Source organism: Crocuta crocuta, unplaced genomic scaffold (assembly GCF_008692635.1).
Source record: "Crocuta crocuta isolate KB4526 unplaced genomic scaffold, BGI_CrCroc_1.0 scaffold395, whole genome shotgun sequence".
Classification (NCBI taxonomy): domain Eukaryota; kingdom Metazoa; phylum Chordata; class Mammalia; order Carnivora; family Hyaenidae; genus Crocuta; species Crocuta crocuta.
Window position 1 is genome coordinate 1,429,960 of NW_027532601.1, and position 16,090 is coordinate 1,446,049.

General features: G+C 41.7%; 1 protein-coding gene across 1 annotated transcript in view; it reads right to left on the minus strand.

The window, feature by feature from the left end:
- Nucleotides 1–899: 899 nt before the first annotated feature.
- The window catches only part of CDCA2 (cell division cycle associated 2), a 47,093-nt gene continuing 31,902 nt past the window's right edge, over nt 900–16,090 (minus strand). The window contains 4 exon segments of the mRNA XM_077780107.1: nt 900–1,078; nt 1,081–2,253; nt 4,848–5,019; nt 15,753–15,890. Of these exon segments, the coding sequence (XP_077636233.1) occupies nt 1,044–1,078; nt 1,081–2,253; nt 4,848–5,019; nt 15,753–15,890 (1,518 nt within the window). The 3' untranslated portion in view covers nt 900–1,043.

The following is a 16,090-nucleotide window of genomic DNA, read 5'->3' on the forward strand; positions in this document are numbered from 1 at the left end:
TACTGCTGAAATGTAACTGGGGAATCCGAGACCAGGGACGGTACCTTAATTTTGTGAAACACAGAGAACTGCTGGGAGACACCGGGTTAGGAAAGAAATCAGTCACCTACCACCATGCTTCATGGCAGCAAACAAATTTCCCAAAGCCCCTTCATAGGAACTTTTAGATTAAAAAAAGTTTTTTTTTTCTTTTTTTTAACGGAGAACCATGAATTAAATACCAAATTACTAATTTGGAATTTCTTGGAACAAATCCCAAATGTGACTAATTGGAATGATCTGGAGGATGATTCAACTAAACTGCTCTATTTTTCCCCCAAAACCAACCCTGCGCCTCCCACCCCACAGGACATATAAGAATCTTGTTTGAAAGACAAAGTGCTCTCCTTAGTTATTTATAGGCTCTATATTCATTTTATAATGCTTGGCTTGTAATATTCTGGTTACTGAAAGCATTTTCCAATTTTGATTTTAATCAGTTAATAGAAAACGTTCCTTTAACATAGATGAAGCCAGTCATTAACGCTTCTTAACTTTAAACCAACCAAACAGGTCTTATGATTTCCATCTTTCCTAATGGTTAAACATTTTTAACCGGCTTTTTCTGCCACATTTTAAAACCCATCTTTTCTCATTTTCTAAGTGTTTACCCTTGTATTATCCTTTCATTTTCGTAACATTCCATTTCTTCTATCAGTCTGTTTCTTAAGGTCTTCTCGCCTAGACACAATGAGTGCATTTCACGAGATAAATTCTTGTTTTACAACAGAGGCCTGAAGCTTTGGTCAGCATGTACTAGCATGAAACTTTCAGTAAACATGTGCTGTGGGGAGAACAGATTTAAGAGAATGTTTCCTTTCCGAATGAAGAGACCCCACTTACTTCTACTTAAGAAAAGGTTTAAGTCAAATGATTTTATTTGAAACTTTGGACAGAGGATGAGAAGCGGGATGAAAGAAATGTTTTGGGCACCGGAGGTGGGAACAGGGGGAGGGTTACCTTCTCCGCTGCTGAACGTTCTTTAGGAAATGCCAGTTACTGCTTCAATTGCCGCTGTGCCTGACCCCTTGGACGCCGTCAGGGAGCACTCCCTCCTCTGGTGGAGAGAGCTTCTTCTTCTGTAGCATTTTGGCTGAGCGGGACCTTTCGTATTCGTGAGGGTGGCTGTGCACACGCTCTTTCTCCTCCTCCCAGGTAAACTGAGGGCACTGGCGGCGAGGCCATCCCTGTTTTCTTCCCCCGACACGAACACAGGGAGCACCGTGCTCAGGGTCTGTCCAGAAGGCTCCGTGTCTTCAGGGAGGGCCACACTTTCGAGGCCTCTGCTGTCCACTGTGCAAACCGTTCTCCTCCTCAGTCTCTGGGAACGGCAGGGAGCGGAAGGAAATGGGAGTGAGATCCAGACCAGCCCTTCGTCTTCCAGATCCTTCTGCAGCCTGGTGCTCCGTCTCACTTTGGTTTCCCTACTTGTTCTCTGAAAGGTTTGCTCTATGGAGTCCGATAAATCTTTATAGAGGTCAGAATTTCCTAAACCCGCTTCCACAGGGCTGCTCACAAGGTAGGAGGGGTTATTTCCGTTTTTTCCCAAACAGAAACTCTGGCCATCAGAATAACACAGAGAGCGTCGTCTACGCTTCTTTCCTCCCCCGTTTGTTCCAGGGCTTCCACTCTCTCTGCAGTTTCTTCCTGAACCCGCACTTGGATGTGCACTTTCTCTTACACTGTCAATGAAGACACCTTTTTGCGAGCCAGATGTTGCATGTGTGGTCGGCAGTTTCCCTTCCGAGGCTGTAACAACGTCATGCTGCTTTTCGTACTTTATGTTCACGTCATCTGAAATGTTAAAGATTTGGAAAAGGTTTTCCACATTGTGACCGGCGGCGGCCAGTTCCCGGGACGGCAGGGTTGTACTGGCTCCCGCATCATCTGATGCCAGGACCTCTGCGGCCACAGGGCTGCTCTCATTCTCAGGGCCAGCTCTCAACTCGTTTTCACTTTCTGACTTCACCTCTGCTTTTGGAAGAGCTTTATGTTTGTTAGCTTCGACGGTATTTCCATTTAAATCTTGCCCTAATGCAGCGTCAGCGTCAGCATCGATAAGCAGCGAGGAACTTCTGGTGTAAGAGCTGCAGAATGCAGACAGATCGGATTTATTGAAACCTTGACTCTGCAAATCTTCTAGCTTCTGAGGCAAAATATTCTTTCTGTGAGGAAGCTCTGCTTCTTGAAGTTCACCACTGGAGTCAAAATCATCTAGGGGCGTGGAAATAAGTTTCCATCTCAGCAAAAAGTAACAATGGAAATAAATGTTGACAAATCAAACTGGGGCTTTATTGTATTCTGTGTTTTAAAGCTTTCAGAACTCTCAAGAGCTATGAATGCCACACTGTCCCTGCCCCCAGCTGTCATCCTGCTCTTTCTCTTTCAGTTCTTCCCCCAGCCACAGGTTAAGAAAATATGTATTTAATACATAAGTGAATAAAGTACATGCCCTCAGACCACGAAAATGAGACGCATATCTCAAATTGCTTCCTCTATTCTAATGTACTTTCCACACTATGAGGTCAATTAGCATGAGGCAGCCACATTTCCCATTTCCCGAGAAATGAATTACTGAAAATGGGCACCACCATGCTTCTGAACCTTTTCTAACAACGTTGCCCCTGAAAGAGAGGAAAGAGAAAACTTGGAATTTTGGAGGGCTTGAGGATTTAGCTAGAAGGGTACTTTTAAAGACACTTAGGTCTTATGCCCTGTGTTAAAAAACGAATATAGGGGCGCCTGGGTGGCTCCGTCGGTTAAGCGTCCGACTTCGGCTCAGGTCATGATCTCACGGCTCGTGGGGTTGAGCCCCACATCAGGCTCTGTGCTGACAGCTAGCTCAGAGACTAGAGCCTGTTTCAGATTCTGTGTCTCCCTCTCTCTCTGACCCTCCTCTACTCACGCTGTCTGACTCTCTCTCTCTCTCTCTCTCAGAAATAAATAAAAACATTTAAAAAAATTAAAAAGAAAACGAATATAAACTGCACTGTACTCTCAAAGAGAGCTATGTTTGTTTCAATATTCTACCTTCCACCTCAATCTGATTAAAGTCATCCTCCAGGAAGATCTGCCACACAGAGGCTGGCTTGCCTTTTCTGCACAACGTGTTACATCATACAGGTGGAAAAAACATCATCAAGGTCTTAAAGCTATGGAACACGGCCAAAAAAATTCAGGCTTTCACTGTTCTAAGCCTCAGTACTCCTGGATGCCATCTCTCTTGTGATCTCAGAGAGTAAGGGTTTTAACTGGCCAGCCAAATGTAAAAAATGTTTTAAACAAAAATAAAAACTCTTAGTAACTTCTATAAAACATCAGCTGAGCCAAAAATCTAAAAGACAGGATTTCAATTTGAAAAGGTATATATCCACGACATGGGTACTTAACATCAGGTCACATAAGCTAGAGATTAATGTAGGGCTCACTCAGTGGCAACTGACTCCTGTCAGTGGGGCTCTTTATACAACTTTAAAAATTGACATTTATGTATTTTTCATGAAACTGACAGACTAGAGAACAAAGGCAGGGGACAAGGATGGAGGGAGGGAAGAGAGAGAAAGGGGCAGGGGAAAAAGGGAAAGGGAGGGTGGGAGGAATTTGCTTTAAACCCTTTTTAACAGAGGACACCACTGCTTATAGACAAAAAATGTTTCAGGTATTTTTAAAAAGAAATGATCTAATAAGATTCAAAACCTATACTAACAGGCATTGTTTAACTATCTTTGGGAAAACTCCTGCCAGGACCTAGAGATATGATAAAAATAAGACTTAGTTTTCAGTCTGAAGGGAACCACAATTTGCAGGAGAGGGAAGAAGAGAGAACGTTATAAACTAGATGGTAAAGGTGTAATGCGAACAAAGACTTTTCCTGGAAAAGCAGCCAGCATGGCTAAATCTTAAAAGGATAAGCAGCATTAGGCCAGATTAAAAAGCAGTAGGGTCGCCAACCTGTCCTAAGATGTACCACTTCAAGGGGCTGGAGGAAGCTGTGTCCGTTTAACCTCTGTGCTTTCCTCAAGTTCAAATGGAGGCAGAAGCCAACAGTCTTAGGGTGGCATATGCCTTATTCATCCTTGAATCTGTTATAAATCCCACAGGTACACTGCAAATGCAAGCTATGCATATCTGATGACTGAGAAAGACAATGATTTTTAAAAATATTACCCACAAAATTCACACACCAAATGAACACATACTCTTGTGAACTGCAGCACGATCTAGTCAATTTAAAACTCAGGCACTGTAAAACAGATGCACCTCCAATCCAAGCTTTACCTAACCTGTGTGTCAGCTGACTTCATCTCTGCTTTTAAATAAAACTGTTCCAAGTTAATCAAGGTCAATTCATAAATGGTATCTTCAGTAGATGTGCTAAGAGGTGCTCTACTGAAATATCACACGGGAGTTTTGTCTTGTTTTCAATTTCTGTCCTTAGTAATAGAAGATGCAGCTATTACTGAGCCCCCAGCTTTCACAATGGACTAGGACACCACACAGAATGCTTAATTATACTTGAACAAAATATTAAAATGCTTTAACAAGAAAAAGGACAAAAGGAAATGATTTGGCCTACAATTATATGCACTATCTCAGATCTGAGTTTCTCTGGGGAGAGAATCCGGAGCCTCCATCAGATTCCACAAATGGTCTGGGTGACCTAAAAGTTACTGCTTCCTTAACTGCAAATTCTCATGACTGTATGAGGGAAAGTTGCTATTTTTATGTGTACGTTCTTTCCACAGTGAATGGGAAAAGGAACACAGTGGTGGAGAGGATAAGACCTAAACAGGAATGGAACGAGATACCTGAACACATCATTCCGGCGCCTGGAGTGGAAGGCGTCATCTCTGGGACCTCAGGCAGCTCGGGAATAGGACTCAGGAGTGGCTTCTTGGAAGCAATGTCTCTTTCCCCATATAAAGACTTTTGAACACTTTTCTTTCCCTTTGCTTTCCTCCTTCTGCAACTTTTTAGAGCCTGTGAAAATGTATTAAGATGCTGTAATTAAGATGTCACACCATATAAAAATCTTGACCATCTTATTTTTATAGAAAAACTTGAGACCAATTATTCTGTTGAAAATTTCAGAACTCTGAGTCAGGCATGGAGGGCTGGGTAGCTTACACAAAGTCAAAATATGAAGAACTTAATTTACAAATTACACGGTAACTAACGGTCTACATTTCCACAAAACGTTTGCCAAAGTAAGTTCTGGGTAAGTGAAAGATTAGATGCTATAGAGTTGACAGACTTGACAGGGGATATGTGTAACTAGGCTATAGTTAGGATGGACCAGGATTGATCTAGAATGACTCATCTACTGGAAGCTATGAGGGGCTATTTTCTGCTCACAGGTTTGGATGAAGAAAAAACAGTTATGCACATAAAAGTTACATGAAAGTGAAAGATAACATCAAACTAGGTGAGCTGCTTCAAACATTAAAAATCAAGACTGAAATGAATAGGTCAAGGGAAGCCTGGGTGGCTCAATCGGTTTAAAGTCCTACTCTTGGTTTTGTCTCAGGTCATGAACTCACACTTCATGAGTTCGAGCCCCATGTCAGACTCTGCACTGACAGTGTGGAGCCTGCTTGGGACTCTGTCTCCCTCTCTCAAAATAAATAATAAATGAACATTAAAAAATGAATAGGTCAAAAATGAGATGGGTTTTAACAGACACAAGTAGAAGAGGAGGGACAAAGGTCTGCTGATAACCGATGGAAAACACGTGGGTTTCTATACAAATTAAAACTGTTCTAATAATATCTGGAATGCAGTACTGAATTCAATTGTGACTGCCGCATTAGCAAGTGAGAACTAACGTTCTGTTAAAAAAAAAAACAAAACAAAAAAGCTTCAGATGGAGAAGACCTCAGAGAAACTCAAACACTGTGTTGAAATAATAGATTGTTATGAGCAAACAGAAATACACTCAATGTGATAATACTGGAGAGAACCAGACTTCAGGTCAACATAAGGAATGGGTTTTTAGCAATTAAAGCTTCCAGAAAATGGAATGCATTCAAACATTGATTGAGAAACCAGTATGTGCAGGTAATAACTTGCTGGGTAGAAGATATGAAAACAGGATGTGGCCTTCAGGGGGCTCATGATCTAACAGCAAGTATTATTGATACATACACACCATGTCAGACTCTATATGGACTGAGATGGGTACCTGGCCTCCAGGAGGTTTAAGACTGCCCAGAGAGCAGGCAAGCCCCTCGTATACAATGAGGAGCCTGAAAACAACGAGAGCTCACAGCACGCTGATTCAGGGAGTGACAGCATTTGATTTTACATTCAGTAAAGATCATTTGGGTGAAAATACAGAAACTAATGATGTGATGGATGATATTCAGAGTACAAAAATGGCACAGAACTGTATGTTCCTGGGGAGATCTATAGATATCCAGTGAAAACAAAACGAAACAAAACATTCCATGCAAAAATAATTTTAGAACTGTACAAGATAAATGTTCCTCTTGGTGATTTACAATATACATTTGCCATTAAATTCTCTGAGAAGTCCTTGGTATAAATAGCCTCTATACACATTAGGAAAATACTGGGTTAACGATTTTTCCGTGAAATTTTTTTTTTCTATGGAACATCTGTTGACATTCCATGAGATAGTGGGGAAATGATAGCTTGGTCAGTGGATGTGGAAACCAAAAGAAAATTCTTGGGCTCCAGAGAGGAACCACAACAGACAACAGATGGCTTCCAGTGCCAGGTGCCTGACTCTGCCACCTGGCCTATGACCTCAGGCATGTTACCTCCCCTCTCTGGACCTCATTCTCCTCCTCTGCAAAACGGGAACCACACCAGCACACGCCACAGAAAGCTGTGGCGAGCACTACGTTAACATAAATGGTTAAAAGAAGGCTTGATCCATGCACAGAAAGAGCTAGGTGTCAGCCATTCTTCTTGTTCTTTAAATTCCTTCCTAGTATTATGAAAACTGATATGGGGGAAAATATTTGTAATACCAAATTATGCTTAGTATTACAGTGTGACCTCCAGAGGCCCTACCTACACAGCAGTGAATACACCAGAGTCAATGTCATCCAGTTAGGACTTCTAGAACAGTTGCTGATTCACAGCTATAAAAAAAAATACCCTTTGAGCAGGATTTTGGGCATCTTTGTTTATATATAAAATGTCTTTGGTCCCTGCAACAGTGCCTGGCACGTAATGACTTCCCAAGAAACAAGAATGTACAAATGAATAAAGAAACGTAGAAGAAAAAGTATAGTTAAGCTTCATAAAATTTGGTAAACGTGATGAAAAGTAATAGTTTTCTCATCGTCACAGTACAGCGCCCAGAGATAAGACCAAAGACTAAAGCACCTGTGCTCTGTCAGGCACTGCCTAGCTTTCCTGCAGAGGCTAGAACCTTATCAAAATTTAATTTTACTTTAACACAAAAGCCTTGCTTATCCTGTAATGAAGAAGTCACAGTGACTGGAAGCCTAGGGAAGACACTGACATGCCAACGGTTAGGATAGTTTATGACCTAAAGCAGATAAAGAACTGAGGGTATCACCCCCAAATGGGTCCATTTACTCTATAATCACCAATATTTCTTCTTAGATGGTAAAGGAGATCATGAAACAGAAGCATATACTTAAGTTGCTTCCTGTGAGTAGCTTTAAAATTATTTAAAAATAATTCATGGGCTACGACCCAGCAATAGCACTACTAGGAATTTATCCAAAGGATACAAAACTGCTGATTCATAGGGGCAGATGCATCCCAATGTTTATAGCACCACTATCGACAATAGCCAAAGGATGGAAAGAGTCCAAATGTCCATTGACTGATGAAAGGATTTAAGATGTGTTATACAGGGACATCTGGGTGGCTCAGTCGGTTGAGCATCCGACTTTGGCTGAGGTCATGATCTTGCAGTTCCTGAGTCTGAGCCCCAGGTCGGCTCTGTGCTGACAGCTCAGAGCCTGAAGGCTGCCTCAAATTCTGTGTCTCCCTCTCTCTTTGTCCCTCCCCCACTCACACTCTGTCTCCTTCAAAAATAAGTAAACGTTATTTGAAAAAAAGATGTGGCATCTACATATATATAATGGAATACTACTTGGCAATGGAAAAGAAGGAAATCTTGCCATTTCAACAACATAGGTGAAACTGGAGGGTATTATGCTAACGTGAAATGAGTGAGTCAGAGAAAGACAGATATATATTTTCACTCATATGTGGAAACTGAGGAACTTAACAGAAGACCACAGGAGAAGAGAAAGAAAAAAAAAGTTACAAACAGAGAGGCAGGCAAACCACAAGAGACTCTGTATTAAATACAGAGAACAAACTGAGGGATGATGAGGTGGAAGGCTGGGGGGATGGGGGAAATGGGTGATGAGCACTAAAGTACGCACTTGTTGGAATGAGCACTGGGTGCTTTGGTTTTTTTTTTTAAACATTTATTTATTATTGAGAGAAAGAGACAGAGAAGGAAGGGCAGAGAGCAAGGGAGACACAGAATCTGAAGCAGGCTCCAGGCTCTGAGCTGTCAGCACAGAGCCCAACATGGGGCTTGAACTCACAAACAGTGAGACCATGACCTGAGTGGAAGCTGGACACTTAACCGACTGAGCCACCCAGGCGCCCCAAGCACTGGGTGTTTTAAGTGATGAATCACAGGAATCTACTCCCAAATCCAAGAGCACACTGTATACACTGTATGTCAGCTAACTTGACAATAAATGATATAAAAATGAATAAAGAAAAATTAATGGAGCACCTGGGTGGCTTAGTCAGTTAAGCGTTCAACTCTTGATTTCGGCTCAGGTCGAAAATCCCATAGTTTGTCAGTTCAAGCCCTGTGTTGGGCTCTGCACCAACAGCATGGAGCCTGCTTTAGATATTCTCTCTCTCTCTCTCTCTCTCTCTCTCTCTCTCTCTCTCTCTCTCTCTCAAAAATAAACATTTGAAAAGGATATATAGGGTGCCTGGGTAGCTCACTTGGTTCAAGTATCCGACTCTTAGTTTCTACTCAGGTCATGATCTCACGGTTTTGGGGGTTCAGGCTCCAAATTGGGCTCTGTGATGACAGTGTTACAGAGCCTGCTTGAGATTCTCTCTCTCTCCCTCTCTCTCTGCCCCTTCCCCACTTGCACTGTCACGGTCTTTCTCAAAATAAACAAACTTAAAATTTCCCCCACAACTTTTTAAGCTATAACTGACACATAACATGTAAGTTTAAGGTATACTTTGTAATGACTTGATGTATGTATATATGCAAAATGATTACCTTTTTTTAAATAATAACTACTATTCACCAATAAAGGCACTAACTGTTCATACACACAAGAACCTGGACAAATCTCCAGAGAATTATGCTGAGTGGAAAAGAAAGCCAGTCCCAGGGAGTTACATAGAGTATGACTGCAAGTACATTACATTGCCAGAACGGCAAACTTCCGGAAATGGAGAACAGATTGGTGGCTGCCAGTGGAGGCGGGGAAGTAGAGAGAACTACAGAACGGCAAGAAGAGATTCCCTGTGCCGATGGAAATGCTCTGTATCTTGACCGTGTTGATATGTTTCCATGACACAGCACAAGTGTTACATGTCGTCACTGGGGAAAACTGGGCAGAGGGAAATTGGGAAGTCTATGTGATTCTTGTGACAACAGCATAAATATCTAAAACGATATCAAAATAAACAACTAAAACACAAAGACCAAAGACAACAATTTTCTCTAATATTTCATTTCCTCAGTGATCAAATTTCTCCAATTGGCCCATAAATGTCTTTTTACAACTGTTTAAATCAGGATCCCGACAAGGTCTTCACACATTCCCTTTGTTGAAAGATCACTTTTAACCTATGGTTCTTTCTTCCTTCCCTTGCCGTTTATTTGATGAATAAACAGAGGCATATCTCTGATAGACTTAGCCAAACTCTGGATTTGGTTGATAGCAATCATGGTGTCTTTATTTCACTCTATCTCCTATACTTTCCCAAATTGGTCATTAGATCCAGGCTTGATTAGATTGTGCTTTGATTTTTTTTTTTTTTTTTTTTTTAAAGAAGCATCTCCTGGATACCTGTAGCCTTCTTCATCGCACTGGGAGGCCCACGTTCTCTCTCTGTGACAGTGTGATTGACCAGTGGGCTCGGGTGTGCAGTCCACTCTGTCCGTTCTGCTCCTCCATCAGCCTCCCATTTGATGATTAACAACTTTCATGAATGTGTTTTTATTTAATACTAGAAACTCTCCTATAAATACCTTTCCCTCATCAACCTATTTGTTTACCTGAACTTATTTTCCAATTTTCACAAAATCGAGTTGGTGTCCTAGACAGCTTCGAAGGTGACTTTTGAGATTTTTTTTTAACTGTTATGAAGTGTTTTTTTCATATTTGAACTCTTTGTTTCAATCCACTACAATTTTTATGTCTGATAGTCACAATGTCCCACCTTTGGTTGCTGTCTGATGTCCCTTCTCGTGGCCCCAGTGGTTTAAGCTTCCTTTGTTGCACACTGTACATACCCAGGCTTGTTTTGTACAGGAGCGGTTTAGAAATCTGAACGCAGCCATCTCACTTGATCAATTTTAGCTGAAAATGGTATTAAGAAATGCCAATCTTGGGGCGCCTGGGGTGGCTCAGTTGGTTAAGCGTCCGACTTCAGCTCAGGTCATAATCTCACGGTTCGTGGATTTGAGCCCCGCGTCGGCTCTGTGCTGACAGAGCCTGGAGCCTCGGTTTCAGATTCTTATCTCCCTCTCTCACTGACCCTCCCCTGCTCATGCTGTCTTTCTCTCTCTCAAAAATAAATAAAAAATATTTAAAAAACATTAAAAAAAAAAAAAGAAATGCCAATCTAGAGGGGCACCTGGGTAGCTGTCAGTTAAGCACCTGACCTCAGCTCAGGTCATGGTCTCATGGTTCGTGAGTACAAGTCCTGCGTCGTGCTCTGTGCTAACAGTTAGGAGCCTGGAATCTGCTTCAGATTTCCCTCTCTCTCTGCCTGCACCCCCCACCCCCGGCTTGTGCTCCGTCCTGTCTCTCAAAAATGAATAAACATTAAGAAAAATGCCAATCTAGGGGTGCCTGGGTGGCTCCGTCAGTTAAGCTTTCAACTACTGATTTTGCCTAGGTTATGATCTCAGGGTCATAGGATCACTCCCCGAGTCTGGCTCTGTGCTAGGCATGGAGCCAGCTTAAGATTCCTCTCTCTCTGCCCCTTCCCTTGCCAAGGAAGGAACTAACAAACGAATTAATGAAGGAGGAGGGAGAGGGAGGGAAAGAGAACGAGAGAGAGAGAAAGAGAGAAAGAAGAAAAGAAAGGAAAAGAAAGGAAAAGAAAAGAAAAGAAAAGAAAAGAAAAGAAAAGAAAAGAAAAGAAAAGAAAAGAAAAGAAAAGAAAAGGAGAAAAGAAAAGGGCAATCTACGTACCAGAGGTGCTCACTGTTTCTAAGCCCTGACAGAGCTGGGAAATCTTCTTAAAGGAAAAAATCATGAGTCCATAATGATATTTCCAAATTTTGCCTAACAAGGTTCTGAATTTGACTTTAATAGCCATAGTGCTTGCTATGGCCAGGCATTGTTCTAAGCATTTTACATATATTAACTCATTTAATGCACACAATAAGCATATAAATTATGTACCATTATTACCTTTATTTTAAAACCAATAGAGATATCAAGAATCTTTCCCGCCATTCCACTGGTAGGAAGTGGTCAAGCCAGAATTTAGAACCCAGGTTGTTTGCTCCAGAACCTTCAGTGTTAACCACCCCCCATATTGTAATGTTAACACCCTCATTTGGATCTTCTTTACCCACTGTTCTCACCTTCTGCCAGTAGCTACATTTGGCAGGACAATCCGGTTTTTAAAGCTTTGCCCTTAGTTGAAAACAAACTGCATTTACATTATGACTGTGTAAACAGTTTTCAGTGCTCTGCCAAAGACAAAGCTCAAGTTCCTTTCCTCTGGCGCCTCCTGTAGAGGATTCTCAGCACTAGGAAACATACTTTTTTAAAAATATAATTTATTGTCAAGTTGGCTTATAATAAGTAAATAAACTTAAAGAAAACAAAAAACAAAAAAATAAAAGAACAAACAAGGGGCACCTGAGTGGCTCAGTGGGTTAAGCGTCCAACTATGGCTCAGGTCATGATCTCACGGTCCATGAGTTTGTGCCCCATGTCAGGTGCTGTGCTGACAGCCCAGAGCCTGAAGCCTGCTTTGGATTCTGTCTACCTCTCTCTCTGCCCCTCCCCTGTTGGTGCTCTGTCTCCCTCTTGCTCAAAAATAAACAAACATTAAAAAAAAGAAAACATACTTTTCCTTAACACTCCTTTACTGGTTGAAATCATGCTAACATCTGCTTTGTATTTACTCCAAAACTTTTATTGGAAATGGTATAGGTATATAATTACCTTCCTTTTTCTTCTGATACAACACACCTTCCACTTTCTCAATCATAGGTCTTTTTGTTTTTCTCTCCAGAGGACTTCTCCCTCGAGCATCCTTTCCTCCTGCTCCAGTCTGGACTGGCTGCTCCTCTAGGCTGGCCAAACAACTGTGTTTAGATATTTCTCTTGCGCTGCTCTTCTGTATCAGGAGACCTGCTGTGCTCTGAACTCTTACGCTTACTTAATCCTCGATTTGCTAGAGTATCTCCCCCAGTCATATCCAAAGAAAAGCTTCCAGAGTCCTTGAGGATCTCAATTTCCTTATTTTTTCTCTTACGCTTAGCTGAATTTGGCGGGGTACAGAGTATGGAGCTGAAATCAAGTTTCTTTCAAAACTTTAAAGGTCCTGTTCAATTATCTTTCAGCGGTCAGGCTGCTGGTAAACTGGATACCCCTCCTATTCTTGTTTGTTGGCAGAAGTCCACTTTGTTATCTTTATTGCACAATTTCACACTGACAGTGCAACTGACTAGTTGCAGTAGGCATTCAGTAGACTCTTATAACCTGAATAGCCCTTTTTTCCGTTCTGTGAAATCTTCTATTTTGACAATGTCTTCCATTCCATTCTCCTATTCTTTCGAGACACCTTTGTAGTCTCCTAGATTCGGCTTTCTGTGTCTTCTTACTTACTTGTTTCTCTTTTGCTCTACCTTCTGGGAGACATTCCTCAACTTTATTCTTTAGCCAATGACTAAATTTTACATATTAAAGAATACTTCTTCCTCTGCCCTTTTTTTATAGCATCCCCTTCTTGGTTTTATGCAGATACTTTCTTAAATCTGAGTATATCGGAATTTTTCTCTTTTTTAATAGTATCCTTCCATTCCCTGAATACCATCTCTTTCTGGGGTTAGTTTTTCAACTTATACATATTGGTCTTTTGTGCTCTTGTTTCTACTCAGTTGTCTTGATTTCACAGAAAAGACTGGATACATTGGCCTGAGTTTCCTCTGCTTTCCAGCTCAGTCTCTTTCCTGTAGGGAAATTCTACTAGGAACCTTGGGTGGGGCAGGGTAGAACGGGGAGTATCAACCTTGGGCTTTGCTTTAGGGTAAGAGCAGGCTGTCAGGACTGTGGGGCTTTCTAAATGTCAGAATGAGGCCTTTCACCTAGATGACATCTGTTCTGAGACAGAAGAAGATGGAGGGAGGGGGGGAGGGGTGAGGTGCCAGCTGGTGCAAACCGTCTCCATTACTCTGTTTCCCGGCCAATACTGGGCCTAGAGTCTTCTGGGACCCCCATGGGCAAGATGGCTCCTATTGGCTCTCTGGCCCCCTCAGAGCACGTTTTGGGCTGTAAATCCACCTCCTTCTTCTGTCAACACGCCTTCATCCACTCTGTCTTCTAGAGATTCACTGAAGGGTGTCATCTATTGGGTAATATCCCTCCTCACTTCCTTCCTCTTCTCACTGCTATTCTGAGTCTAGTCTTTTTACTGTACCAATTATTTTAATTCTGTGGGGGTCCTGGTAGAGGTTGAAATAAACTTTACTGCTCAACCCTCCTTGAACTTTCTGACTGCTGATTTTATGTGAAGAAGTATGTGTACATTCTTTTAAGTGTTTTTTAAGAGTATAAAGCAAATCTATTTCTGATGCAATACTGTAAGATGCATATGCTTATTTTTGAACTTATGTTTATTTTTTTCAGCAAGGGGATCTTTCAATGGAGTGTGACCTAAAAGAGGGATTGAACCAGGAAAACTTTCCGTTTCTTCCAGCTTCGCTGACTGGCAGATGTTTAAACCAGTTTTTGTTTAATGGAACAGGATGGAAGTTTACCGAATGTTTTGCAGGGGGAGGGTGTTGGGGTAAAATTGGCAAGTTTAGTTTTAGAAAAGTAGATATCAGACGTGCTTATAGGATGGTTTAAGAGAAGTCTAGGGGCGCCTAGGTGGCTCAGTCAGTTAAGCGTCCAACTTCAGCTCAGGTCATGATCTCACGGTTCGTGGGTTTGAGCCCTGCGTCGGACTCTGTGCTGACAACTAGCTCAGAGCCTGGAGACAGTTTCAGATTCTGTGTCTCCCTCTCTCTCTGACCCTCCCCTGCTCACACTGTCTCTCTCTCTCAGAAAATAAAATAAAAAACGTTAAAAAAATTTTTTAAGAAAAGAAGAGAAGTCTAGTAGGCTGCTAAACATGTTTATAGATCAAAAAGATTTGGGAGGCATCAACCATGCTGCCTACAACATCACCCAGAAAATATACAATTTGGAAAGGCAAAGAGTAGAACTCCAGGTAATCCAAACTAAGGGTGGGTGAAAGAAAATAAACCTTTAACAGAGGCTGTACAGGATGCTCTCGATTATGTCAAATGCTGCTGAGGTGGTAGGTTATACTGGATTTTACTTAGTAAGCTACTCAACACCTTGGAGAAATACTTCAAGTGAAGAGGTAGAAAAGGATACACCAGACTTCAAGTAATATCTGAAACTATGCTTTACCTTAGCAGCACCTGTGTGAGTCTCTTCAGCAGCAGTGTTAGATGGCAGAGGGGGTAACAGATTTATCCAGAGGTGAAGTAGAATGGAAGGGGTAGAGAACTGAGGTTACTGACAAGAGCTGTTGAAACAGCTTGCCCAGTTTGGGGTGAACAGGAAACATGGGAAATGACAGGATGTCTATCTGCTGGAGGGTACACAGAGGGGCCAGAAGATCCTAAGTACTGGACGAGGGACATAAGGGAATGAGAACGTGGGATGCACAGGTGGCCGGGATCAGGGAAAGGGACACAGAGCATGTATTATGGCAAGTGGGAACGTCTTCGGTACCAGCAAACTGTGGGGTGTGGCAGAGGAAGGTGCGGATCACCTGAGTGAAAGGGGTCTGGTTACAGGGTTAAGTGCTAGACCGCTATCCCTGAAGAGACAGTTGAAGTCACCTTAGCCAGCACGGGCCTTGAAGTGCTGAGGAAGACAGAACCAGTTTCTAAATACTTCCTTAAACACAGGGAAGAGATCGAGCAACTGGCAGAAGAAAAGTCAAGTGGCAGATGACACACTCATCTTTGTCTAAGAAATTAGAGGAATCCTCTCAAATGCTGAGATTGGATCGTATTCAAAGGGAAAAACCAATTTAACATTTGAGTGCCAATGTTTTACGGCGCTATGTAAACATAACACAATGAAGAAGAAACAAAAACGGTCTTCAGGTAATTACAACATTGGTCCAATGTTAACTGAAAAAAAATTTCTTTCTGTGCCTTCCTAGCCATACAACAAAGAAATGTGCCACTTCTACTCTTATTATGTCCTTAAACACACACTTACTTGACTCTTTTTAGGATGTACTCTTGCCGTGTGCTTGCTTTCCTGAGATTTCCTCCTATTAATTTTCTTTTCTTTACAGGGCTGAGCTTCTGTGTTAAGTAAGTTGCAAACATTCTCTTCTACAAAAGTGATCAACTGCTATAAAAAAAATTTAGAGTAGGGATAATCATAAAACAGTTGCATCTGATATATGTTTTCCACATTTATTTTCCTTCCCACACTGCTTCTATCATTTCATATCCCAGTTCCTCTTAATTCACAATTCCACTAATCAGTTAAAACTCACATGGGGGAGAAGAGGAATTACCAATTTCTGATCTTATTAAACATAGACCCAA